This window comes from Equus przewalskii, chromosome 14 (assembly GCF_037783145.1).
Source record: "Equus przewalskii isolate Varuska chromosome 14, EquPr2, whole genome shotgun sequence".
Classification (NCBI taxonomy): Eukaryota; Metazoa; Chordata; class Mammalia; order Perissodactyla; family Equidae; genus Equus; species Equus przewalskii.
In genome coordinates, this window is record NC_091844.1 from 10,679,235 (window position 1) to 10,705,473 (window position 26,239).

Here is a 26,239-nt window from a genome sequence, read left to right on the forward strand (position 1 = left end):
TTTCTCTAGAGGTTGCCAAGTGGTAATTTTCTAATTCTGTAATTTCTAATGTTCTTATAAGCTGAATTCTTCTATAGAGAACTTTCCCTCCTTAACTACTTGGTTACCTTGAAAAATAGCTCACAGAGGAAAGGCATGATAAATGTTTGATTTTCTCTTCATCAGTTGTTAAATTTGGAACCCTAGCAATCTCCAGTTGTGGCCATTTTTAAAGTATCGTTATGAACTCATGGATTTTTAAGATATATTTGATTTGCCTCAATCTTTGCAATCATTATTTATGTTGATGCTTACATTGGTACATCATAAGCCAGTGGGAATCTCTTCAAACTGGCTCTTATGTTCTTTACATATAAGTCCAGTAATCTTTGATCACTTCTTTGCTGACTGACACATCTTGCGTATTTCTTATTCCAGATCTAGAATCAGCCATTTCTGTAAAGATCCTGTGCCTTTTGGAAGCATATGCTATTTAGGACACAATCTGAGTGCTTGAGATTGCTATTGCTATTTTGGTGTCCTTGCTTCTAGGCTTTTCAGCAAGGAAAAGAGATTTTACTTTTCAGAGAAAAAAAAAATCACAAGTTTATATTGATATTCCCAGTTGTAATGTAAGATTATAGGGTTTTTATTTAACTTTTTTGAATTTATACATGTATTTCTTTTCTCTTGGTTTTCAATAAAATTATCCTAATGACATATTTCTTTTATTCTATAATATAGACTACAATAGTTTCAAAATAACAATACCAAGATCACTACTAACAGTTAGACTACTGAATGCAGTTTAAATTTTCTTTGTCCTTTTTTTCCTCTTAGATTATAGCCTGTTGTGACTATATAGTCAAAATTCTGTTTGAAAGTCACTTCTAGAGATTCTTTATATGGTGTTACCATGCTGTCAACTTGATATGAAACTAGGTTCATTGTTTCAGTTTGTATTCAGTTTTTAGGATTTTTTTTCCCTTTTTACTTGTAAAAAACATAACATTCCAAAACCAAAACTTATGTAGGGGCCAGCGCTATGGCCAAGTGGTTAAGTTCATGTGCTCCACTTCAGCGGCCCAGGGTTTTGCGGGTATGGATCCTGAGTGTGGACTTAGCATTGCTCATCAAGACATGCTGAGGCAGCATCCCACATAGAGAAACTAGAAGTACCTGCAACTAGGATATTGCAACTGGGGGCTTTGGGGAGAAGAAGAAAAAAAGAACTTGTGTAAAACAAGATACATTCACAGAAGTCTCACTTTTAGGCCTGTCCCCTTTACTGTGTTTCTTCTCTCCCCCATGGGTGACCACCATTAGTTTTTGGTTTCTCCTTATACTTTTAAAAAATTTAAGCAAAAATGTAAATATAACATTCCACCTCTTTCTGATTCTACATTTGCATACTGTAAAAACAATATTGTACATCTTGTTTTTTAGCTTTCCTCTGTAAACTAGCGATCACTAATGAGATATGGGTTAGATTTTTCAAAGAGTGTCTCTTGCCATAACGAAACACTGGTGGCAGAGAAGCATGTATATTCACTAAAATACCTGTACATGAAGGTTCATGGCAGCTTTATTCGTAATTGCCAAAATCTGGAAGCAACCTAAACGTTCTTAAGGAGGCGAATGGTTAAACAAACTGTGGTACATCCATACCATGGAATACTAATAATGAAAAGAAACAAACATCTTGGATCTTAGGAGTATTATGCCAAGTTTAAAAAGCCAGTCTTAAAAAGTTACATACTGTATGATTCCATTTATATAGCATTCTTGAAATGACAAAATTACTCATGTACCACATAATGATGTTTTGGTCAACAATGAACCACATATACAATGGAGGTCCCATAAGATTAATACCATATAACCTAGGTGTGTAGTAGTCTATACCATCTAGATTCATCTAAGGACGCTATGATGTTCGCACAACGACAAAGTTGCCTAATGACACATTTCTTAGGAGTATCACCATCGTTATGTGACGCATGACTGTATAGAGATAGAGAACAGACTATTGGTTACCAGAGGCTAGGAAGGGAGTGAAAGAGAGAGAGGTGGCTGTGGATACAAAGGGTAGCTTGAGAATCCTTGTGATGGAACTGTTCTGTCTTCTAACTGTAGTGGTAGTCACACAAATCTACACAGGTAAAATTGCACGGAACCAAATACACGTAAACACACACCACTGAATACATGTAGAACTTGGTGAAATTTGAATAAGGTCGATGAATTGTATCAAAGTCAGTTTGCTGATTTTGATATTGTACTGTAGTTAGATGGGAGAATGTTATACTGGGGTAAACTGGGTGAAGGGTGTTTGGGAATCTCTCTATTATTTCTTAGAGCTGCATATGAATCTATAATTATCTTAAAATAAAAAGTTTTTTAACAAGTGAAGTTGTTGGATGAGATGTGAGAGTGGAACAAAGTAATTTTTCTAGTTTAATATAAAAAATGTGAATTTATGTGTGATAACCAAAATTAGTGTACTAAATTTTAAGTAAACATTTGACTATTTCATCTACATCTCTGTATTTTTAAATTAGTCCAAAACTTGTTTTTAAACTTACTTATTGGAAAAACGTGGAATTGCCTGATAATAGGGGTCATCTTTCCTTTGGGTATATACAGGAAGTGTTTAGGTTTGAGCATGGGCATCTCTTTCAGAAAGCAAGGGTGGGTGCCAGTGTAGCGCTATGCTTTGTCTAGTTTTCCCTTCAGCTTCCCTAAAAGCTCTGAGGGCATAAAACATGTCTTTTTGTTCACTGAAATATTCCCAGTGTTTAGTCTAGTGTCTGGAACATAATAGAAGCTCAATAAATATTTGGTGATTCAGTGTCATATCTTTCCAAGTACTACTGTTTCTTCACAGATGGGAAGAAGAAAACGTATGGGACTTAAAGATGTGAAAGATCTAAATACTAAAATAAGTGAAAATTACTTAGTGGGTAACTGGAAATGATAACATGAAATTAAGAAGAGGAAAAGTTTCTTAGGATATTAAAATCATCTTGTGACTTTAAAATTTTATGAAAGGACATTCTGTGGAGGAAGTCTTTGTAGACACTCCTGATCCCTGATCTCTGTCAACTCCCCATGGAGCTGGTAAAAATTCTGAGGGTAGATAACACATGGTGCTGGCAGAGCACATGGGGTTAACTGGCACTCTGTGAATTGCCACAGCATCTTAAGTATTTTGAAGATATCTTATAAATTATAAAAAGGGAACTTTTAGGAATCTATCCTACAGAAATGAAAAACACTAATTGTGTAAGTATAAGCGTATTTATTGCAGCATTTGTTTGCTTTGACAAAAAATGAGAAACAACCTGAATGTCTGCCTATGAGCAGGGAAGAGTTGAGTGAATTGTTATCCATCAATACCGTGACACAGTATGCATCTACTAAAAAGATCATGTGATTTAAATATATCCTTATTACCATGGAAGGATATTCATGATATATTAAGAGAAAAAAGCCAGTTTCATAATATGATCCTTTTTTAATAAAAATGTAAATGTAGATGGGAACCGTAAGTATGTATGGGCCTGTATGTGCTGTTTGTCCATACAGAAGGTGTCAAATGGATGCACACCCAGCTTTTAACATTGGTGACCTCAGCTAGCAGGGTGGAGTGCAGAGAAGGAAAGCTGCTAGCTTTTTCTTTGACTTTCTTTTTGACTTGGTACATGTATTATGCAAAAAGCAAAACAAATTTAAAAGGCCAACAGAAATTCTTTTCCTTTGAAGAATAAAAAAGATGGTGTAAAATCATGTTGGGCACTATGAAAGGACCAAAAGGGGTAATTCGTGGAGTGGTATTGTTATTTCCCACAGTGAGGGAGTGGGTTAGTTGACTTGCTATGTGCATCTTCCATTTTATTTTCCTCATTTTCTTTTAATACATTTTTTTTATATTTTCATCATTGTTGACCATTGTTTTCTTGATTTTCATTATAAAAGTGTACTTCGGTTTTTCCACAATAAAGAATGTCCTTCTGTTTGAATGTGTCCTTCTCTTTCTGAGTTATTAATATGATTGTTCAACTTCCTTTAGCTTGAAGACGATATTATTGTCAAACAGAATTACTTTAACACTATAAAAAATTTTGCACTTCAACTTTCTTCTGAGGAATGGATGATACTAGAGTTCTCCCAGCTGGGCTTCATTGGTAAGGAAAGTGTCAGATTTCTCTGCTTTTCAGAAATAACTGTGACTCTTGGAGTCTTAAACTAATTGTTTTTTTACCTTAAATTTGTCTTTTTTTCTCTAGAAATGGAGTGCTTTTGAGGAAGTTTAACTTAGGTAAACTTCCATGTATGAAATGATGAAAGTCAATCCCAAGTAGTGTTTGGAGACCTCAGAGATTGTAATGCTTCCTCTAGAGTTCTTGTCTGGCGCCCCCATTGCCTCCTGTATAGCCCAGTGCTTTTGCAAGGTTGAGGTTCTTTTGAAAAGAATGCAACACTAGCAGTTTTCTAATATGAATTCCTGGTATTTGATGTAGTCCGTGAGGTTCTTGTTCAGTAATTGGTATTCATATGTTGCTTTCAGTGACTAGTCAGGGTGCTCATTTTACAAGTTTTTTTCACTAAAATTCCTAAATTATCCAATTAAAGAGAATATGTTTAAAGTTGAAGAACTGAAGGGAATTTACAGGTTTTAAGAAACACCCAGAGGATAACATTTCACTTCCTGTGGTACTTTAAAACTTTAAGTATTAGAGGCTGGACCTTTGACCTTGTTGATCATTTGTCTCAAAACTTAATTTAATAGTCAAAAAACATCTTTACTTGTGAAGGTTTCAGTGAAGACAGAATTAGGAGTCCTTGTTTTTTGCATTAATTGATTTAGTTAAAAATTTTTACCTACACCTCTTAAGTTTCTTTTTTTATGGGAAGAATCTTAATAAGCATAAAGGAAAAATCTCTGCCTGCTTCCTGACTCCCTTGAGCCAGTAATTGTCGGATAGATTTTGTAACAGAGAAAGTCAGGAGTTCAGTACTTCCTTTTATACCCAGGTGACAACTTGGAGTGTTTAGCTAATGCAGGTTTCTTTGGTTTTGGTAAGACAAGTGGGGATTATTCACAATGATTTATGATCGGAAGCACAGCTTTAATGTATTTGTTGTATAGATTTCTCTTATTTAAGCCATTTGTTGCTTGGTTTCTTTATTACAGCTATTGACTGGGGATATCTTTTCAGGTAAAATGTTTCAAGCACCAGACCTCACTCTGATTGTAGAGTTCATATTTATGTTCTATAAGGAGAAACCCATTGATTGGCTCTTGGACCATATTCTCTGGGTGAAAGTCTGCAACCCGGAAAAAGATGCAGTAAGTTAATTTCTTATGAAGGTAGAAGAAGCTTCTTTTCTATATTTTGTGAAAGTGACTTACAGGGAGCCAGATTTTGTAAAGGAACAATTAAATAGCTAGCTGAAAGAAAACAGTGTTTCACTTAACATTTCAAGTGCTGGCCTTCTTTCGTGAACTGACAAAACTCCTACGCTAGAGAGACTTTTAAATAGCAGAGGAAAATCCTGTAAATGAGTGAAGCCCACTTTTCTTTAAATTGCTGATAAATGTTTATAGTGTCTTCAGGCTCTGGTATGTCCTTCCTGTTGGCTCTAGATGTTGATCATATCCTGTGTGGGGTGTTGTTTCAGTTTTCTTCATATTCTGTGTCAGCTTTCTTTTTTCAAATACTTTGGGGACAATATCAGTTCCCAACACATCTGGAAATAGGGAATAAAATAGAAGTAATATTTTATACGAAAACAGTGGCAAGTCAAAAAAGTACCTTTCAGTGTGTTACTTGCAAGAAACCAATGTTCATACTAATATGCTGACCTTTGGGATGATGGTGGCAAGTAAGTAAATGATGATTTTTGCTTTGATTATTCAAATATCAAGTTATTTCCCTAGAAATCTTATTGTAAAACGTAATTAGCTGTGTTTTCCTTGTCCAATTTGAATTATACCTCTGAAAAGAAAAGTAAATTTTTATTTATTTGGGGTAAGCGTAAATAAAATATGAATGTACACATTCTTAAAAATGAATGTAAATTTTGACATGTAATAACAAGGAAATATTTATTATGAGTGTATGTTATTATAGGGTTGACAACATTCATTCTAACAAACAAACATTTAAATTTTTTTTCTGAGGAAGAATAGCCCTGAGCTAACATCTGTACCAGTCCTCCTCCACTTTTCTATGTGGGTAGCCACCACAGCATGGCTCATGAGTGGTGTAGGTCTGCACCTGGGATCCCAACCCATGAACCCAGGCTGCTGAAGTGGTGCATGCCTAACTTAACCACTATGCCATGGGGCTGGCCCAATAAACATTTAATTTGACTTTGTGACTTTATATTCTCTAGAATAGTTTGATCATCCTACTTGCCAGTTAGTTTTTAGGACACTGTCTTCTGGTGTCTGTAAGCTATCATTGCGTTCTCTTTGTTTTTTAAAAAAATAACCACTTTTTTAGACCAAAACCTGGAATATAGCGAAATAGCAGAGTATCTACTTTCCAACAATGATTGAACATATAAATTGATTTGAACCACTCATTTTTATGATGTAATAAGCCCTTACCCGTATTTTCTTTGTGATTTACAGGAATTTTTATTGTAGGAAACAAAAAATGTCATCTTTACACTCTTACAATATACTTGCATTTAATTGTCCTGTGCAGTTTTGTCTAATATATGGTTAGGTTCTAAAATGAGCCTGTGAGGTGAAAATCTCTCTAGTAAAAATGAAAACTCTTTACATCATACGTATCTTTTAGTACATAAACCTTTGGACAGTGTTATCTGTTCTTTCACTCTTCCTCAGGCCATGTTTTTCTGTGGCACATAATTCTTCGGTTGCTTCCACTAGGATGTCGAGGGAGCTGTCACCACAGACGTGCTGGCCTCCAGAACAGCATGTCTTTGACAGTGTCTGGGGAATCCCTCAAAGCATTCGTACATTCTCCCAAAGGCTCTGGACCTGTTTTGACTCTTCAGGCCCCAGTGTGTCCATTGCCTATTGGGTGATGGACTCCATCTCAGGCACTGTTCTTTTCTTCTTGCCCTCTCTCTCCTCCACTTTCCCTCTCCCCACGCTTTGCTCTTCCCCTTTGGTCTCCCTCCCTTCCCTTTCCTCTCCCTCTCCTTACACTTGACTAGTTGAATTCATATAAATAAAATATACTGTTTCATCTCTATTCTAGTGTTAGTAATAATGTTAGTTAGGCAAAACCTCTTGAGAAAAATTAGGCATTTTATCACCCAGTAAATTATTAGAGGTCTTTCAAAGTGGAAATGTCATAAATATGTCTTTTTCAATATGTTCTTAGCTCAAAACGTCTAAAAATCATTGAAAATGAAAAGGGTTTGTGAAAGCATGACAAAATACTCATGACCGTCGTGAAGCACTAACGCACATTGAGAGCCCTCCTGGCGCTGTGGCTTCACACACTGATCAAGTGTGAGGAGAGGTTGTCATCTGAAGTCTGGGCCATGGGCCACTTTGAGTTGAAACATAGGTGTCCCTTAACCGTGCTGAGATAGATTTGTCTGTGGAACATTTAATATCATTTACTTGCTTGTAATCAAGTTATGGCCTCACATTTTCGAATTGCTTTCATGCAACAAAATGTGCCTTTTCTTATTTACAAATTCTTTATTGTATTACCCGATTAAAGATATTTTGTATATTTGAACCAAGCTTCTAGTTTATAGTTTGTGCATTTTAGTATTAAAAGTCAAATCAATATTGATGTATCTTGAAAGAGGATTGAAATTAAATTCTTAACTCTTCCCTTAGATGTGGTTATTTTTAATTTTCACATCATGTTTCTTTATCAAGTACATAGCAAATCTATTAATGCCTCAAAGAGGGCTCCCAAAAAAACGTGACTTGGAATTATGAGATGAAGTGTTTTCTTGTCAGTAGTCTTCTCATTTTTTCAGATGAGGATGAGATTTCACTTTATAATGTAATACTAACATGATTTTTTTTTAAATATTTAGAAACATTGTGATAGACAGAAAGCAAATCTGCGAATTCGCTTCAGGCCTTCCCTTTTCCAGCATGTTGGTCTGCATTCTTCACTAACAGGAAAAATTCAGAAACTCACGGTTGGTGATTTTATTTTTCTCATGCACATACAATTTGTTTTTTAGTGTATAATCATTGCTCTTCTTCTTCACTATGAGTAAGCTAAATGTTGTTTAATAGCATTTGTCTTTCCTCCTAGGATAAAGATTACATGAAACCGTTACTTCTTAAAATCCACGTAAACCCACCTGCAGAGGTGTCTACTTCTCTGAAGGTCTACCAAGGACACACACTGGAGAAGACTTACATGGGGGAGGATTTCTTCTGGGCTGTAACTCCAGTAGCTGGGGACTATATCTTGTTTAAATTTGATAAGCCGGTCAATGTAGAAAGGTTGGTATTGAAATATATTTGGTCTTACAATTCAGACTGCTTATTTCATAATGTGATTTAAGATGGAATTTTTTTGTGTGTAATAGATACAAGGAGACAGAGGTCCCAAATGTTGGGTTATAAATTACATTTCCTGCAACTCAGTAATAAAATGGGTGTGTTGTTTTCAGATATAATGTCAGTGTTTAGCTGTTTGATAAATTCTATTGGTATTTCTGAACATATATTTAGTATAGTTTTTTAAATACTTTTATATAGAACTCTCCCTCAAAATCTCAAGTTAGTTTTCGTTTCCTTTTCTAGAATATCCCTTAAGATTTGACTGAGAGCTATTTGGTTACCCAGCACTTTGGTTGATATGATAAATTTCACAGACTATGACTATTTGTGGTCAATGGCTTTGCAAATGCTGGATAATTTTTAGTACACCATGGAGGAATTTACAATCCTTTTATGTTTTTGAGAATTTATATTCATTTTAACATTTAGGACTTTTTCTCCCCGTTTTTCATTTAACAATCATGATTCCTTCAACTTTTCCTCAGTTTTGGGTTTGTTCCCCATACTGTCTGTGGCATACTTAAATGTAATCCCTAGAATAAAATAGAATTTTCTAGCCTGTGGCATGTTACGTTATGTGTTCTTGTGTGAGGGCCATTGGTTTTTAGAATCCGCCAAAAATCATTTGGAATAATTCTGTTTAAGGTAGTCAGAAATAATGTATAGTTATAACGTGATGTTATTAATTTTGTTTTGTGACTCTAAACTGATTCTAAAGAGGAATTTAAGTGTAAAAATGTTTTAAGCAGTGGGAACATCACTGGGAAACATAGAAAAATACTATTGAGTAATATTTTGCACATTTATGAGTATATAATATTTTTATTGTTATTTAATGTTCGCTTTTATACTATATAGTAATAACTTGCACTTTGAGGTATTGTTTACCATACTTAAAGAATCATCATAGTGGGCCAGTCTGGTGGCATAGTGGTTAAGTTCGCGCACTCCCCTTTGGTGGCCTGGTGTTCACACGTTCGGATTCTGGGCGCAGACCTACACACCGCTCATCAAGCCATGCTGTGGTGTTGTCCCCATATACAAAAAGTGGAGGAAGATTGGCACAGATATTAGCTCAGGGACAATCTTCCTCACCACAAACTCACAAAATCATCATAGAATTAGAAACAATGGTTTTCTTTCACGTCATAAACAAGAATAGCCTTAAAGTATATCTGTTGGTTTATTTTTAGTAAATGAAAATAATTCCATCAAAGAATCTGCTAAAGAACTCATATATTGGAGATGAAATTTTTTGACGACAAATACATTTACAATAAACCTCTATAAAGTAATATTTATGTGCCCCTACTGAGGGCTCATTTCTAGTAAAACACAGTTCAAAAACATAGTATATTTGAGTTCATGGATAGACCCACCCTTCCCAGGACTGAGAAAAGGAATCAGTTTTGGATTTCCACAATAGCTTATTTGCTGAGAGGGGAAAAAGCAGAAGTTGTATTTATCAATACAGAAATGGAGAGTTAGGAAAAATATCTTCTGACTCTATAGCATGATATGTGTTCAGTATACAAAAATTTAAGAGTATGAAGAACGAGGGAAAAAAAATGACAACTCCAAAGACACCATTGTGACCATATTGGCACATTTTTTTCTTGATAATTCTATGTACTTTCTGCTTTGAGATCATGGTCTGTATGTAATTTTGTATCTTATATTTTCCTTTATACTCTATCTTAAATGATTCATAAAAATTTTAATGGCTGCACAGTATCCCATATGACTGTGCCGTTGTTTACTTCTTCTAATGTTAAACTTCTTAGGTGGTATTGAGTTTTTCACCAAGGAATCACATAGTGAACAGCTCTGAATCAATCTAAATCCCAGATTATATCATAACATGGGCTCTTTTCTTAAAAGTGGCTTCCCCTGTCCCGTATTTTTGCATCTATAACTGAGATATTGAATACCTCATGGTTGTATGTAGCAGCATTCCAAGTCAAAGAAGCCTTAAAAATAAGTGTGTCTCTCATCTTAAAATGCTGGAAGTAATTTTTGGCATAGCTTAGAAGGAGCTTCTTATTAGGGTCCGCTGACCTGTGTAACATTTGAAAACCAACTCCTCATCTCAGGTGATTTTTTCCCACAAATACCATACTATAACTATATTATAATCATACTGTAAGTGTTACTTGCTGAGTATTAATACGCAAGGTACTTTTTTGTCAGTTCCCAAACTCCTTGATTCGGCTGTGTGAGGTAGATGGCAATATCTACATTGTATAGAGAAACTCAGGCTCCAAAAGTTAATGTAACTTGCTAATGATGAAAATTCTAGTAAATGAGAGACCTAAGATTTGGATCCAGCTCTTTCTGACTCCTAAGCATAAACTTTTAACCATTTAACTTAAGTAAACTTACGTTTTAGGTTTAGATTTAGATATACTTTGTATGCTCTATCTAGTCTCCACCCTCCCCTGTGTAACTTACACACTAGTTTTCAGAGTACGAGACCATCATACCCATACCCAGAGTATTTTAGATTTATCACAGTATATCACATAATCACCATTATTCAAATATTTGTTAATATTGATGAATGGAATTATTCAGATATTTGGAATCGATTAATTTACATTCATTCTACTAATACTAAAATTGTATTGAATAAAACTAGTCTTTGAACTTGCCATGACTTGTGGCTATCCTGGTGAGAATTTTCTCTGATGCAAGATACAGTAGTAATATATAGCTGCTACAATTGTGATTATTCTTGTTAAGAGGATTATATATTTAAAGCAGTGTAAACAGCAACGTAAAACTCATCACTTTTTTATCTGGTAAGTGCATAATTATATTAAGCACCAAACATGCCCCTTCTGACAGCAGAAATTAACACATCGCCTAAGGGCTGCACCCCCTAAGTTTTTAAGTTCCCACAAACTACTCAGAATACATAATGTGCAGTTACTGCAACTTCTCATGTTGTCTGCTTTGTAGCTGAAGTCTTGTTTAGAAAGCTTACCTTGAGGTAGGGCCATCTTCCTGAATCTTCGTGAAGTCTATTCTGACTCATACTTTTATTTTTATGTGTGTCTTTTTAGTTATTTGTTCCATAGTGGCAACCAAGAACATCCAGGAGATATCCTGCTAAACACAACTGTGGAAGTTTTGCCTTTTAAGGTATGACTATTTTTTCCCCTTACTTTTCCTTAAGAACTAATGCCAGCAGACTTGATTTGAGGCTGTTCTTGTTTATGAGGTGAAAGAAAATTCTCATGATTGCAGGACCTCAGTGGTGAGTAATATTAATTATTTTTTGAAATATGGAACACCTAGTATATTGTCCCATTTGCCTTATTCATAGAAAGAGCCTTCATTTTGTTTCCTGTTGGAAAATAACCTAGAAGTTTGTACTAGGAAAATAAATGAATCTTATTTTACTTTAATGTTTACCTGCTGTTTGTATTTTGAGCCCCCAAATACCGTGTGTTTTTAATACCTGTTGATTAATACACAAAATTAATTTATTGGTCTCTAAGGAATGCTTAGATTTCTTTGAAGTTAACTCACAGTTCTTTACTTCTGTATATTTTTAATAGAAAATAGTGTTCTATTAAATTGATTTAAATGTAAAATTAATTAAAATTTAAGTTTTCTGCTCATCAATATATTATATACAGATTGAGATGATGCTTAAAAAAAGAACATTTGTATTGATAAGCCTTTAAGGTTCAAGACTGAGATGACATTTTCTCTTTTTAGAGATAGCTTGGCCACAAATATCACTTTTATGTTTATTAAACATATTAACAACTTAGCTTTGATTTAAATAGAAGTAATTATTTTTAAAATTAATATTTTTGTTCTATTTTAGAGTGAAGGTTTGGAAATAAGCAAAGAAACCAAAGACAAACGATTAGAAGATGGTTATTTCAGAATAGGTAATACCTACTTTAAACCAGTAAAATATCCTTTACTTTTCTGGACTTACGCCTAAAGTAATTTTGAATTCTTTCAGGTGTTAAGTAGCTTTAGGATTACCGTTACTGACGTACTCCAAGTTTGTTTGTTCTTGTGTTTTAGTACGTACTTTTATTATCTTGACCCAACTAGGATTTCAGATTGAAGGTTCATCTACTGGTTCCTCTTTCATTATCCATCTCCCATTCCATTGTTGATATTCACTGAGAGATAATCTGCCTTTAGCTGCCTTCTGCAGTCTCTCACTGGGTAACTTTAGCAACTGGTCTCAGCAACATCCATATGCCAGAGTCTGTGCCTTTAGCCCCTCTCTCCCTCCTGAGCTTGAGATCTGTATTGAGAGCCCATGGACATAGCCACCTGGAGGCCAGGAAGCCATCTACTCTGAGCATCTGTAATACAGACTTTTCTTTTTGGTCACCACAGTTGTTGCTGTCACTATTCATTTAGTTGCCTAAAGCCTAACCTTGGGAGACACCCTGAACACCCCCCACTCTACTATCCATTAGCATGAAATATGTCTGTTGTTTCTGTATGTATAGTCACCCTATCTGCCACCATGCCACAGGCCCCTGCCTCTGTTTCTGAGCTAAAGAAAGACTGCTCTACCTGTGTCCTCTCGTTGGCTTTCCACAGAGCACTCCACTACCTTTCTAAAATGCAGATATTAGGGGCCGGCCTGGTGGCACAGCAGTTAAGTTCACATGTTCTGCTTCTCAGCAGCCTGGGATTTGCCGGTTCAGATCCCGGGTGTGGACATGGCACCGCTCGGCAAAAGCCATGCTGTGGTAGGTGTCCCATGTGTAAAGTACAGGAAGATGGGCCTGGATGTTAGCTCAGGGCCAGTCTTGTCTTCCTCAGAAAAAAGAGGAGGATTGATGGGGCTGGCCCCATGGCCGAGCGGTTGAGTTCGCGCACTCCACTGCAGGCAGCCCAGTGTTTCGTTGGTTCGAATCCTGGGCGTGGACATGACACTGCTCATCAAACCACGCTGAGGCAGCGTCCCACATGCCACAACTAGAAGGACTCACAACGAAGAATATACAACTACGTACCGGGGGACTTTGGGGAGAAAAAGGAAAAAATAAAATCTTTAAAAAAAAAAAAGAGGAGGATTGGCAGTAGTTAGCTCAGGGCTAATCTTCCTCAAAAAAAACAAACAAAAAAAGAATGATGAGAGTGGGCATCCTTGTGTTGTTCCTGTTCTCAGAGGGATGGCTTTCAGTTTTTCCCCATTGAGTGTGATGTTGGCTGTGGGTTTGTCATATATGGCCTTTGTTATGTTAAGGTACTTTCCTTCTATACCTATTTTATTGAGAGTTTTTATCATAAATGAATGTCACATCTTGTCAAATGCTTTCTCTGCATCTATTGAGATGATCATGTGGCTTTTGTTCCTCATTTTGTTAATGTGGTGTATCACGTTGATTGACTTGCAGATATTGAACCATCCCTGTGTCCCTGGATCATGGTGTATGATCTTTTTAATGTGTTGCTGTATTTGGTTTGCCAATATTTTGTTGAGGATTTTTGCATCTATGTTCATCAGTGATATAGGCCTGTAATTTTCCTTCTTTGTGTTGTCTTTGTTGGGTTTTGGTATCAGGGTGATGTTGGCCTTGTTGAATGTGTTAGTAAGTGCTCCATCTTCCTCAATTTTCTGGAATAGTTTGAGAACGATAGGTATTAAATCTTCTTTGAATGTTTGGTAGAATTCTCCAGAGAAGCCATCTGGTCCTGGACTTTTATTTTTGGGGAGGTTTTTGATTACTGTTTCAATCTCTTTATTCATGATTGGTCTATTCAGATTCTGTTTCTTCTTGATTCTGTTTTGGGCAGCTGTAGAAGTCTAAGAATTTATCCATTTCTTCTACATTGTCCAATTTGTTGGCATATAGTTTTTATAGTATTCTCTTATAATCCTTTGTATTTCTGTGGTAACCATTGTAATTTCTCCTCTTTCATTTCTGATTTTATTTATTTGAGTCTTTTCTCTTTTTTTCTTAGTGAACCTGGCTAAGGGTTTGTCAATTTTGTTTATTTTCTCAAAGAACCAGCTCTTTGTTTCATTGATCCTTTCTACTGTCTTTTTTGTTTCAATTTCATTTATTTCTGCTCTAATTTTTATTATTTCCCTCCTTCTCCTGACTTTGGGCTTGTTTGTTCTTCTTCTAGTTCTTTTAGGTGTAGTTTGAGATTGCTTGAGATTTTTCTTGTTTGTTGAAGTGAGCCTGTATTGCCATGAATTTTCCTCTTACTACTGCTTTTGCTGCATCCCAAATGAATTGGTATGGTGTGTTTTCATTTTCATTTGCCTCCAGATAATGTTTGATTTCTCCTTTGATTTCTCCAGTGATCCACTGGTCTTTCAGTAGCATGTTGTTTAATCTCCACATCTTTGACCCTTTCCAAGCTTTTTTCTTGTAATTGATTTGTAGTTTCATAGCATTATGGTCGGAAAAGATGCTTGATATTATTTCAGTCCTCGTAAATTTATTGAAGCTTGCTTTGTTTGCCAATATATGGTCTATCCTTGAGAATGTTCTGTATGCACTCGAGAAGAATGTATAACCTGCTGTTTTTGGATGGAGTGTTCTATATGTATGTATTAAGTCCATCTGGTCTGGTTTTTCGTTTAGGTCCAATATTTCCTTGTTGACTTTCTGTCTGGATGATCTGTCTATGGGTGTTAGTGGGGTGTTGAGGTCCCCTACTATTATTGTATTGTTGTTATCTCCTTTTAGTTTTGTTAATAGTTGCCTTATGTACTTTGGTCCTCCTGTGTTAGGTACATATATATTTATAAGTGTTATGTCTTCTTGGTGGAGTGTTACTTTTACCATTATATACTGCCCCTCTTTGTCTCTCTTTACCTGCTTTGTTCTGAAGTCTATTTTGTCTGATATAAGTATGGTGACACCTGCTTTCTTTTGTTCACTATTAGCTTGGAGAATCGTCTTCCATCCCTTCTCTCTGAGTCTGTGTTTGTCTTTGGGGCTGAGATGTGTTTCCTGGAGGCAGCATATTGTTGGGTCTGGTTTTTTAATCTATCCTGCCACTCTTGGGTCTTTTGATTGGAGAATTCAATCCATTTACATTGAGTGATTATTGAAATGTAGAGGCCTAATGCTGCCAGTTTATCGCTCGTTTTCTGGTTCTCCTGTATTTCCTTTGTTTCTCGTCCCATGTATTTCTGACTGTCAATTCAGTTAGGTAGTTTTCTTTGCTGGTTTTCTTAGTTTTCTCCTTATTTGTAATTTGTGTCTCCAATCTAATTATTTGTTTAGTGGTTACCACCACGTGGTTTGTATAAAACATCTCATAGATGAGATAGTCCATTTTCTGATAGCCTCTTATTTCCTTAGACTAAGCCAGTTCCATCCCTTTCCTCTTCCCCTTCTAGGTTGTTACTGTCACATCTTTTTTCTTCTTGCGTTGTGAGTTTGTGGTTAAAATGACAAGATTATATTTATTCTTGATGTTTTCCTTCCCTTTATCTTTAATGTTCTCCTTAAGCATTTGCTAACCTGTTCTGATGGAGAACTGCAATTTTCTGATTTTGTCTTTCTACTTATCTCCCTGCTCAGGGTTTTGTAACCCCTTTCATTTTTTTTTTCAGGTATGAGGGCCTTCCTGAGGATTTCTTGTAGGGTGGGTCTTGTGGTGATGACCTCCCTTAACTTCTGTTTATCTGGGAAAGTTTTTATTTCTCGAAGGTTTTGATTTCTCCATCATATCTGAAGTATATTTTGGCTGGATAGAGTATTCTTTGCTGAAAGTTTTTGTCTTTCAGAATTTTGAATGTATCATTCCACTCTCTTCTAGCCTGTAAGCTTTCTGCTGAGAAATTTGATGACAGCCTGATAGAGGTTCCTTTGTTGGTTATTTTCTTCACCTTGCTGCCCTTAATATTTTCTCTTTGTCATTGACTTTTTTTCAGCTTCACTACTATATGCCTTGGAGTTGGTCTTTTTACATAGATAAAGTTTGGAGATCTATTGGCTTCTGTCACATGGATTTCCAGTTCCATTTCCAGGTTTGGAAAATTCTCAGCTATTATTTCTTTGAGCAAGGTTTCTGCTCCATTCTCCTTCTCTTCTCCCTCTAGAATACCTATAATCCTTATGTTCCATTTCCTAATTGAGTTGGATATTTCTCGGAGAATTTCTTCATTTCTTTTTAGTCTTAGTTCTCTACCTTTCTCCATCTGAAGCATTTCTATATTCCTGTCTTTCAGACTACTAATTCTGTCCTCCACATTATCAGCCCTACTGTTCAGGGAGTCCTGATTTTTCTTTATCTCATCAATTGTGTTTTTCGTCTCCAACATTTCTGATTGGTTCTTCTTTATGGTATCAAGCTCTTTTGTGATGTAGCTCCTGAACTTTTTGAGTTGTTTATCTGTATTTCTTTTAACTCTTTGAGTTTTTTAATGATACCTGTTTTGAATTCTTTGTCATTTAGTTTATAGATTTCTGTGTCTTCAGGATTGTTTTCTGGGTATTTGTCATTTTCCTTCTGTTCTGGAGATTTAATATATTTTTTCATACTGCTTGATGGCATGGATTTGTGCCTCTGCATAGAGATAGAATTGGTTACTGCTTCCACTTGCTGCCGCTGGGGGAGGGGGCAGGAGCTGTGTAATCTGCACCCACCAGGATCCCTGTCAGCTGTTCCTGACATAGCCTGGGCCATTCCTTGGGATCGCAGTGGCCCTGTGGGGTCTCCTCTCAACTGTGGGAACAATCACACAGGGGTTCCAGGTTGCTGCTGCCTGCTTCCACAGCCCCACCTAGACGCACTCCCTCCTTAGGGACTGGAGCAGTGTTATGGGCTTTCGAGGCAGCTGGGAGCTTATTCACCCAGACTCGCAGCTCTACCACCATCTGGTCCCACTGGATCTCACTTGCCCCTTCAGGGCCTCAGCAGAGCTATGGGCATTTAAGTCAGCCAGCAGTTTTCTCGCCCAGCTGTGCCACATTTTCTGCTAGGTCACACCAGCCTCTGTGTTTGGTAGGCAGGACATCTCCCTAGGGCCAAGCTGAGACTCTCCCTGGTGCCACTGTGAGACCATGGATTTTCCCACTGCACCAAGTAGTGATCACACTGGGGCTTCGAATTGTCACCACTCCTTTGTGCAGTCCCGCTGGATCTCACTTTCCCCCTTGGGGCTGCAGCAGAGCTGTGGGTGTTTGATGCAGCCAACAGGTACCTCACTCAGCCATGCCACTTCTGCTCCAAGGTCACTCAGCCTTTGTGCTTGGTGGGTGGGGCCTCTCCACTAGTGCCAAGCAGAGACTCTCCCTAGGGCCCCTGTGAGACCGTGGATTTTCCCCCTGAACCAAGGAGTGATCACACTGGGGCTCTGGATTCTCACCGCCTACTTGCGCAGTCCCACTGGATCTCACTTGCCCCCTTGGGGCTGTAGCAGAGCTATGCGCATTTAATGCAGCCAGCAGTTAACTTGCCCAGCTGTGCTGGGTCTGCTTCTCGGTCACCAAGCCTTTGTGCTTGGTAGGTGGTGTCTTTCCCCTAGGACCTAGCCGAGACTCTCCCTGGGGCACTGGGACCGTGGATTTTCCCCCTGGAGCAAGCAGCGATCATGCTGGGGCTCTGGATTGTCACTGCCCACTTGTGCAGTCTTGCTGGATCTCACTTGCCCCCTCGGGGCTGCAGCAGAGCCATGCACATTTAATGCAGCTGGCAGTTAGCTTGCCCACCCATGCTGTGTCTGCTCCCAGGTCACCCAGCCTTTGTGCTCGGTGGGCAGGGCCTCCCTACCGAGTCTGAGCCTGAGTCACTCCCTGGGGCTGCAGTGGGTCTGTGGATTTTCCCACTAGTCCAAAGAGCAATCACAGGGGGCTTAGAGCTGTAGTCACCTGTTTCCTCAGTTGCGCCGATGCACACACCTACCCTCAGAGCCACAGCAGTGCCATGAGCACTTCAGCCAGGAGAGAGTCGCACACGGGTACTGGGCTGTCTGGTGGCTGGAGAGCCCTCACCTATCTCCACCTCCTCCCCTGGGGTAGTCCATCCACCTTCTGATGGATAGCAGCGCAGGTCTCTCAGGTGTCCTGCAGTGCTATGTGAGTATCCTCCATTGATCAGTGAATGCCCATTTAGTTGTAGTTCGAAGGGGAAGAGACAAAGAAAACTGCTCAGTCCACCATGTTGCTGATGTCACCTGCCCTCTTATTCTTTATTTCTCCAGTCCTAAGACTATTTTTCCTCTCATGCCCCATGCTCTTAGTGCAGCCCAGTCGCTGGCCATTTTCTCCACCTGAAACCATCAATTGATATTTCTCCTCCTAATGAATGCTTTCTCATCCTGTATTTACCGGTTTATTTGCCCCTCTTCTCTGCTCTTCATCTCACACCATGTGTGCCTTTGCCCTATAATCAGATGGTTTCATAGCTCAGTCCTGTGTGCTCACCATGGAAGGGGAGGGCTCTTGTCTCCATGTGTCTCCTGCAGTTTACAGAGGGCCTGTCACTTGATGGATATCAACTCAGTGAATGATTACATATTTTCCTTTACTTAAATTAATGCTTTTCTTAGTAGTGGATGAAAGAGAATACTGGTAAATTAACATTGTAGGTATACGGGACAAACACATTCTTATAACTCTCTGGAGCAGTTTTATATTTGGTGAGTGTCATTCAGTTTTTGCTACAAGGCTTATACGATAACCCTGACTAATTTCTATGTAGTTGTGGAGGATAGATGAGTTTAATTATTTTCATATTTGGGTTATATCTTAGCTCACTTCTAGAAATGTATGTAAAATTAGCTGAGTTTACAAGACATTTATTAACCCTATTACCTGTCAATTATTGAATTTCTGAGAATGTTGGGTTCTAGATTATGAAAAGTAGCATAGGAGATAGAGACATTTATATTAAGGATCTCAGCAGTAATTTGAAGATAATGACCATCTAAAGCATCAACTCTCATCTATTTACAACCGGAAGAGAACTTACAGATCATCAAACGTAGGACCTTGTGTAACAAAATCATGCATTAGAAACAGAGAGCAACTGATTGTTTTCAACTGAAGGTAAAAAATTCTGCTCCCTTAAGAAGTATGCTTTAGTGGAATGGTGTGTGAGGGGCTTCATGGACCTTCTCCCTAGCAAAACAACCATAACTGATGAAAATTATTTTAAAAAAACTGCAGCAAATGGAGAAACATTTACTCACAAAAATATAAATCTCAGTAAGAACATTAAGAGTCTGGGATTTGAGCCCTGACCTGCTCTGTTACTCACACTGTCCAAGCTCTGACACAGAAGTGCTGCTCTCTGCAGGTACAGCCAAAAACGCTGACTTGCTCTCTCACCAGCTCTCATTCTAGGGCTGTGGTATCTCACCAGGAAGGGCAGGCTGCCAATATCTGTCATCATCCCCAGCTCAATGTTCCAGACAAAAGCAGCTAAGAGATCTGAGGCTCCCTTCCTCCACCTAACCTCCGTTCATAGGGTGGAAGCTCCACTTCAGGCACAGTAGGGTGAGAATACTTGGCTGTGACTCACCATTGCCCCAGCTCACTTGCTTCCACACACTGGGAAGGGTAAGCCAAGAAAACAAAGGGCTACTGCTGCAACCCAGTACTTTGCTCATAGAGCAGGGGAATCAGTCCAAGGGAAGTGGAATGCAGTCCTTGCCAAAGATCCTGAGCAGTGGTGCAGAGATTTTCTCCGGGGGAGAGGCAGGCCATAAGAACAAGAGCTCTGTAGCTCTCCCTTAGGGAGCTGACTTACTACAAACAGAACTTGGGGAAGTTCAAGCCTAAGGGCTCTGTGGAATACAATGAAGATTTTGGTGGTAAGCAGTTAAGAGGAGACTGGTAACTACATTCAAGATAAACTGTAGCCCATCTGGAAGTTTGACAGAACCAGGGACAGAGATGGCTAATAAGAGCCGTCTTGCGTGGAAACAAGCTATAAAGACAGGCCTTACAAAAGGGCTGAATTTAATTGGATCAGACTTGTGCAGCAATTTATCCCTGAAAGGTTTGTTGAAAACAACAGTCAGCCAGCTGGCAATTAGTGGAACCCTGATGGTCAAAGGTGGGGTAACTTAGAGGAGTGTGGCTTATAGCTAAGGACAGTCTTGTGAAAGAAATCCTAGATTTATTAGTAGGTTAAAGTTATGAGAAGGTAGAAGAACCTTTCACACAGAAACACTGGAGGAAGGAATGGACCACTGTAAGCGTGTGGCTGGAGATCCACAGAGGTCATGACCTTGGAAGTCCTCTTAGTGCCAGGATTTGGGGATTCTAGTCACTAGTAATTTCCTCCTTCATTTTTACCTTCTTTTCTATCTTTTAATGCTTCCCTGCCAGACCATTGGGTTAAGAACAAAAGTTAAATTTGTTGTTTGGAAGGTTAATACATGCAGATGGTACCAAATACAAATTTAAAAGGGTAAACTTAAGTCTCCTCCCCTCCTCTTTCCCCTCCTACCTAGTGTTTCCCACAGGCAGTTCCTATAATGATTTGTTTCCTTCCAGAAGTGTTCTATTCACAAGTAAAAATATATGAACATGTTACTTAAAAACACACAGTCACACACAAATGATAACATACTCTACAACCTTGTTATTTCTTTTTTTCACTGAACAAAATACATATGTACTTATGGAAGATGAACATTTAAAAAAATTATAAATAATTCAGATGTAAAAAGATAGAAATAATAATGTAATGACTATCTGCGTTTCAGCTTAACATCTGCCAATTTAGTTCTTCTTCCCTAATATCTCCTTTTCCCCTTCCACCCAAGGGTAACTACTATCCTAAATTTTGTGGTTACCATTTCCAGGAAGCTTTTACTACATATGTGTGATATGTCCCTGAACAATGCAAAGTGCTATTTTGCTTGTTTTAAAGTTTGATATAAATGATACTGTTCTGTAGTCTACAGTTTTTTGCTGTCCCCATTGTGAGACCGATCCATGTAGATGCGTGTATCTATGGCTCATTCATTTTCACTGCCGTGTAGATTTCTGTGGATGAGTATATCACTATCTATTCTCTTGTTTCGTCATAAAATTTGTTTCTATCTGTTTGCTTTTTGCTTTTATAAATAATGCTGATTTGAACACTTACGCACACATATGAGAGTTTCTCTACAATAAATACTTTGGATGGAAGTAAGTCTTGTGCATTATCTTCAACTTTAGTTCATTCTTTTTATTCTTTCTCCCTTCTTTGAATTGGCTGCCTAGAATTCCCTTCTATTAGCATTTCATAATTCAATTAGCCAGTCTTCTAGTGATGGACAGCTAGGTTGTTTGCAATTTTTGCTGTAATATATATACTCTTTTTGCACATGTGACAGTATATCTGCAGGATAAAATTGCTGGGTCAAAGTGTTTTAATGAGGCCAGTTATATCATTTTGTAATTATTTTTCTAATTAAATGAGCTCATCAGGTGACAGCATCAGATGTTTCATTAATTAAAATGTTTCAATCTTGACAGTGTTTTTCAGCCCTGAATCCCCTATGTAACTCAATATTCAGTAGTATTTTTTGTAGCATGTACTCTCTACCCCAGTCCAGCCCCAAGTATGGACATACTTTTATGATATAGGTTTATTAATAATTTTTTGAATAAAAACATTATTTTGGAAGTTCATAAGTTTAATATTTACTATACAAATGAATATAAGCCTTCTCTGATAGGATTTTCAATTTGAATGTATCTTATCTTACTATAAGATATATACTAATCAATGTATTGTAAGGCTCTAGAATAGACTGTGTAAGTTATCAGCACAAGGGTCAGCAAACTACAACCCAGGAGCCACATCTGGCCTACTGCCTGTTTTTGCATGGACCATGAGCTAAGAATGTTTAAAAATTTTTTTCGTTTCTTCTTTTCACTTTTAAGCGGTTGAAAAAGACGAAGAAGAATATATTGTGACATGTAAAAATTATAAAATATTCAAATTTCAGTGCCCATAAATAAAGTTTTATTGGAACACAGTCATGCTCATTTGTTTGTGTCTTGTCTGTGTGCTTTTCTGCTACGGTAGCAGAGATGAGTGAGTAGTTGCAGTAGAGATGGAGGTAGTTCTCTCATTGCTTCAAATTGCTGCTTCGTGTACTACACATAGCAGTGACGCATCTATAATTTGACAGTCTTGAGTGCCACGCACATCACCATACTGTGACATTTAAAAAAATTACCAGTGCTTACCCATCATATCAAAACAAGAAAAGTAAAGTGGACTTTGAATGTTATGCTTTTTAACACAGTGGAATATGGATTATTTTACAAAATTTGATGACAGATCATTGTGGTTATTATGCAGTGATGTAATAGCTGTGCTAAAGAATACATTACCGTACTAAGCACTCACAACAATATTGCCAACTCACAGGAAAGCAATGGTCAGAAAAATTAGAAAATTTGCGATAGAATATCTCATCACAGCAGAATTTCTTCACAAAAATAAAAAATTCAAATGAGGCTGTAACCAAAGTGAGTTTCAAAGTGGCGCATGTGTTAGCCAAGCAAGTAAAACCATTTACCGATGGAGTTAATTAAATCATGTTTAATTGCAGCAGCCAAAGGTATATATCCAGAGAAATAGAATGATTTAAGACCATTAGGCTTTCAACAACAATTGCTTGAAGGGTTGAGGACACTGGGAACGATATTAATAGTCAAAAAGCAAAGCAAATTGAGTAGTTTTCCTTGGCTCTTGATGAGTTGGCAGATGTTACTGATACTACCCAGCTGTTACTTGGAGTCCTTGCCAAGTTTAAAGTGACTAAAGACTTGGCCTCTGCGAATAGTCTGTGTGGAATAAGTACAGACAAGAACATTTTCAAACAAGTTGAGGAGAAACAAATTCAGTACAACCTGAAGTGGAATTGCCTAAGATGTGTGACAGTGAATGATGGTAAAAATATGTGTGGAGGAGAAGGCTTCATGGATAAATTTACAAAGCTTGTGAAAATGTAAGGTCTCTAAAGCCTATGGTTATTTATTTTATTATTCATCACCAGAAAATATTTGAATCTGTCTGTATCATTATTTTACTGAACCAGTAGTGTCAACAGTGAACTTTGTTCGCTCTCATGGACTTCGCCATCAGTTCTGTGAATTTTTGTCAGAAATAGGAACTGAATATCCTGACTTGTCCTACCACACAGCACTTCTGGAGCTTAGCAATGATAAAATTTTGTTGTAATTTTTTTTTTTGAGCTCAGGAACAAAATTGAAATTTTCCCAAGTGAGAAGAACTGCCCTCAACCACTATTTTCTCTTTGAAAATTAGTTTTTGCTGCAAACTTAATGTTTCTTAATGAATTCAAACTCAAATTACAAGACAAAACAGCTCTTATATGCAAAACTTACATTGCACTCATCACTTTGATGACAATATTTGAACTACAGGTAATATCAAGCTCATTGAGGGGCGTCCGCCTATCGTGTGATTGAAAGTGATTCATCTGCAATGTAGTGATACGCAATAAGGCAAATATCAATGGGCAGAATCTAATAGAATTCCGTAAATACCTTCCAAGTGATGAATATGCTCCATTAAAATTATGTGTTGTGGATTGGTATCAGTGTTTGGTAGTGTCTAGGCTGTTGAAAGGAAATAGTTAAGATAAAATATATAAAAGCTCATTATAGGGGCTGGCCCTGTGGCTGAGTGGTTAAGTTCGTGCGCTCTGCTGCAGGCGGCCCAGTGTTTCGTCGGTTCGAATCCTGGGTGCGGACATGGCACTGCTCATCAAACCATGCTGAGGCAGCGTCCCACATGCCACAACTAGAAGGACCCACAACGAAGAATATACAACTATGTACCGGGGGGCTTTGGGGAGAAAAAGGAAAAAATAAAATCTTTAAAAAAAAAAAAAAAGCTCATTATAGATCCACATTAACAGATGTGGATATTTGCAACTGATTTTGATGATAAGGAACACTAACATTGAATCCCAGTTATCCCCAAAAAAGGAGTTACATTCTCTTCATCACACCTCTATTAGCAAAAAAAAAGTACTGAGTTATTGTTATTATAGTTTTAATTTCATCAATAAACGTTTTTTGGAAATTTGTTTTCTTTCTTTCTATATATAAGTACCTGCCTAGTATCCTCAATTTTCCTTTTGGCCCATGAAGCCCAGGATATTTCCTGTCTGCTCTTTATAGAAAGTTTTCTAATCCCTGGCTTAGAGAAGTGTGGCTCAGAGCAAACCATTTTCCTGTCTTTTTCAATAACATTTTTTTTGTTTTGTTTTAAGAGTACTATCTCTCGCAGCAAGGAAAATTGAGTATAGAGCATGTTACCTTTTAGAAGTTCTTGGTCATTATCCTTACAGGAGAGGTTTTTTAGCTTGTCGTTTATAATGGAATTTAATGTTAGAACTGCCTGTGGGAGGCGTCACTTAAGTCCTTCTAGATGTGACCTTGGGAAGCATACACATAGATTGAGCCCCTGCTCCAGGACAACCATTGTATGTATGTCTAGTTAAAGCATTGAAATTTGTTATTATTGCCTTAACCCTCAAAGTGGGCAGACTGAGTGATGGTACAGACTATATTTTGTAAGATTTGGGTAAGTTACATTTTGCTAAAACTCTGTATATTAAAACATTGTTGATACAAGAACAAATATATTTTTGATTTTTTTTTAATTTGCAACAAGAAAAATGTAGCTCTGCCTCTTTAAATGGGTTGCTGCTAATGCTTTTAAGCATGCACTACTTCATGAAAAATTTAAAAGTTGAATAAAAGTAGAAAGAAGGAAAAAAATTCACCCATGCCCTGTCTAAAGATATCCACTAGAAATATTTTGGTGTTTTCCTTTCCTGCTTTAAGTCGGTGATATTTTATGTGTGCTGTGTCAGTCGACCTAACAAGTGCTGATTTTTATTTTGAAGGAAAATTTGAGAATGGTGTTGCAGAAGGAATGGTGGATCCCAATCTAAACCCCATTTCAGCCTTTCGACTTTCAGTTGTTCAGAATTCTGCTGTTTGGGCCATTCTTAATGAGGTAAGACAATATATTAAATCAGTGAAACAACTTAGATTCCTCATTTCTTATAACATTTGATTTCATATGTAAGGCCTTTCTGGAATTGAAAATTAAGTGCCTTATCGTACTCTTCACTATTTTGTATTTCAGATTCATATTAAAAAAGCCTCCAACTGATCATCTCCTAAGAAACCAGTACATTTTTTTCCTGTGAATTTGTTAATTAAAGATAGTTAAGCATGTACCTTTTTTTTTTTTTTTTACTTGAACACTACCTCTTGTGAAATCTACTGTAGATGAGATGATTGTCATTTCCACTCGGAAAGTGAGTCTCCCATGGATATCGTGTTCATTCGAACCTATGCTGTCCTCCAGTTTTAACTTGACTCAAACATTTTACAGTTACGACAGGCTGTTAATATGACTTGTACTATTTTGGTATTATACTAATACATAAGAGTTGTACATATTGTTACATTCCTTAAATTTGAGAAAAATTAATGTTAAATACATTTTATGAAGGGGGTACTTTTGAAGTTCATTTATTTTACTATTATGGACCCTCTTTTATAGATTATCAGGGATTATATATATATATATAAAATATATAAATATACATAAAAATGTTATGGAGTTAATTTATTAGAAACACTTAAGAAGTACATATTTTTGTGCGGTAAATTTTTGAATCAATACTTTTTTTGGAAACCAGTTACCTTGCTTTTTTAAGTTCTTTCTATATTTTTCTTTGGAAATGCAAACGTTACAAATTAATGCCATTTTTCAAATTCA

General features: G+C 37.2%; 1 protein-coding gene across 7 annotated transcripts in view; it reads left to right on the top strand.

Moving 5' to 3' along the window:
* MGAT4A (alpha-1,3-mannosyl-glycoprotein 4-beta-N-acetylglucosaminyltransferase A) overlaps window positions 1-25,691 on the top strand; it is a 150,969-nt gene extending 125,278 nt beyond the window's left edge. For all 7 annotated transcript variants that reach the window (XM_070573521.1, XM_070573520.1, XM_070573519.1 and 4 more), the window contains 8 exons: window positions 4,052-4,166; window positions 5,202-5,332; window positions 8,023-8,130; window positions 8,250-8,443; window positions 11,569-11,647; window positions 12,342-12,408; window positions 25,353-25,465; window positions 25,598-25,691. In XM_070573521.1, the coding sequence (XP_070429622.1) occupies window positions 4,052-4,166; window positions 5,202-5,332; window positions 8,023-8,130; window positions 8,250-8,443; window positions 11,569-11,647; window positions 12,342-12,408; window positions 25,353-25,465; window positions 25,598-25,624 (834 nt within the window). In that variant the 3' untranslated portion in view covers window positions 25,625-25,691. The remainder of the gene's footprint in view (window positions 1-4,051; window positions 4,167-5,201; window positions 5,333-8,022; window positions 8,131-8,249; window positions 8,444-11,568; window positions 11,648-12,341; window positions 12,409-25,352; window positions 25,466-25,597) is intronic.
* Window positions 25,692-26,239: the final 548 nt, after the last annotated feature.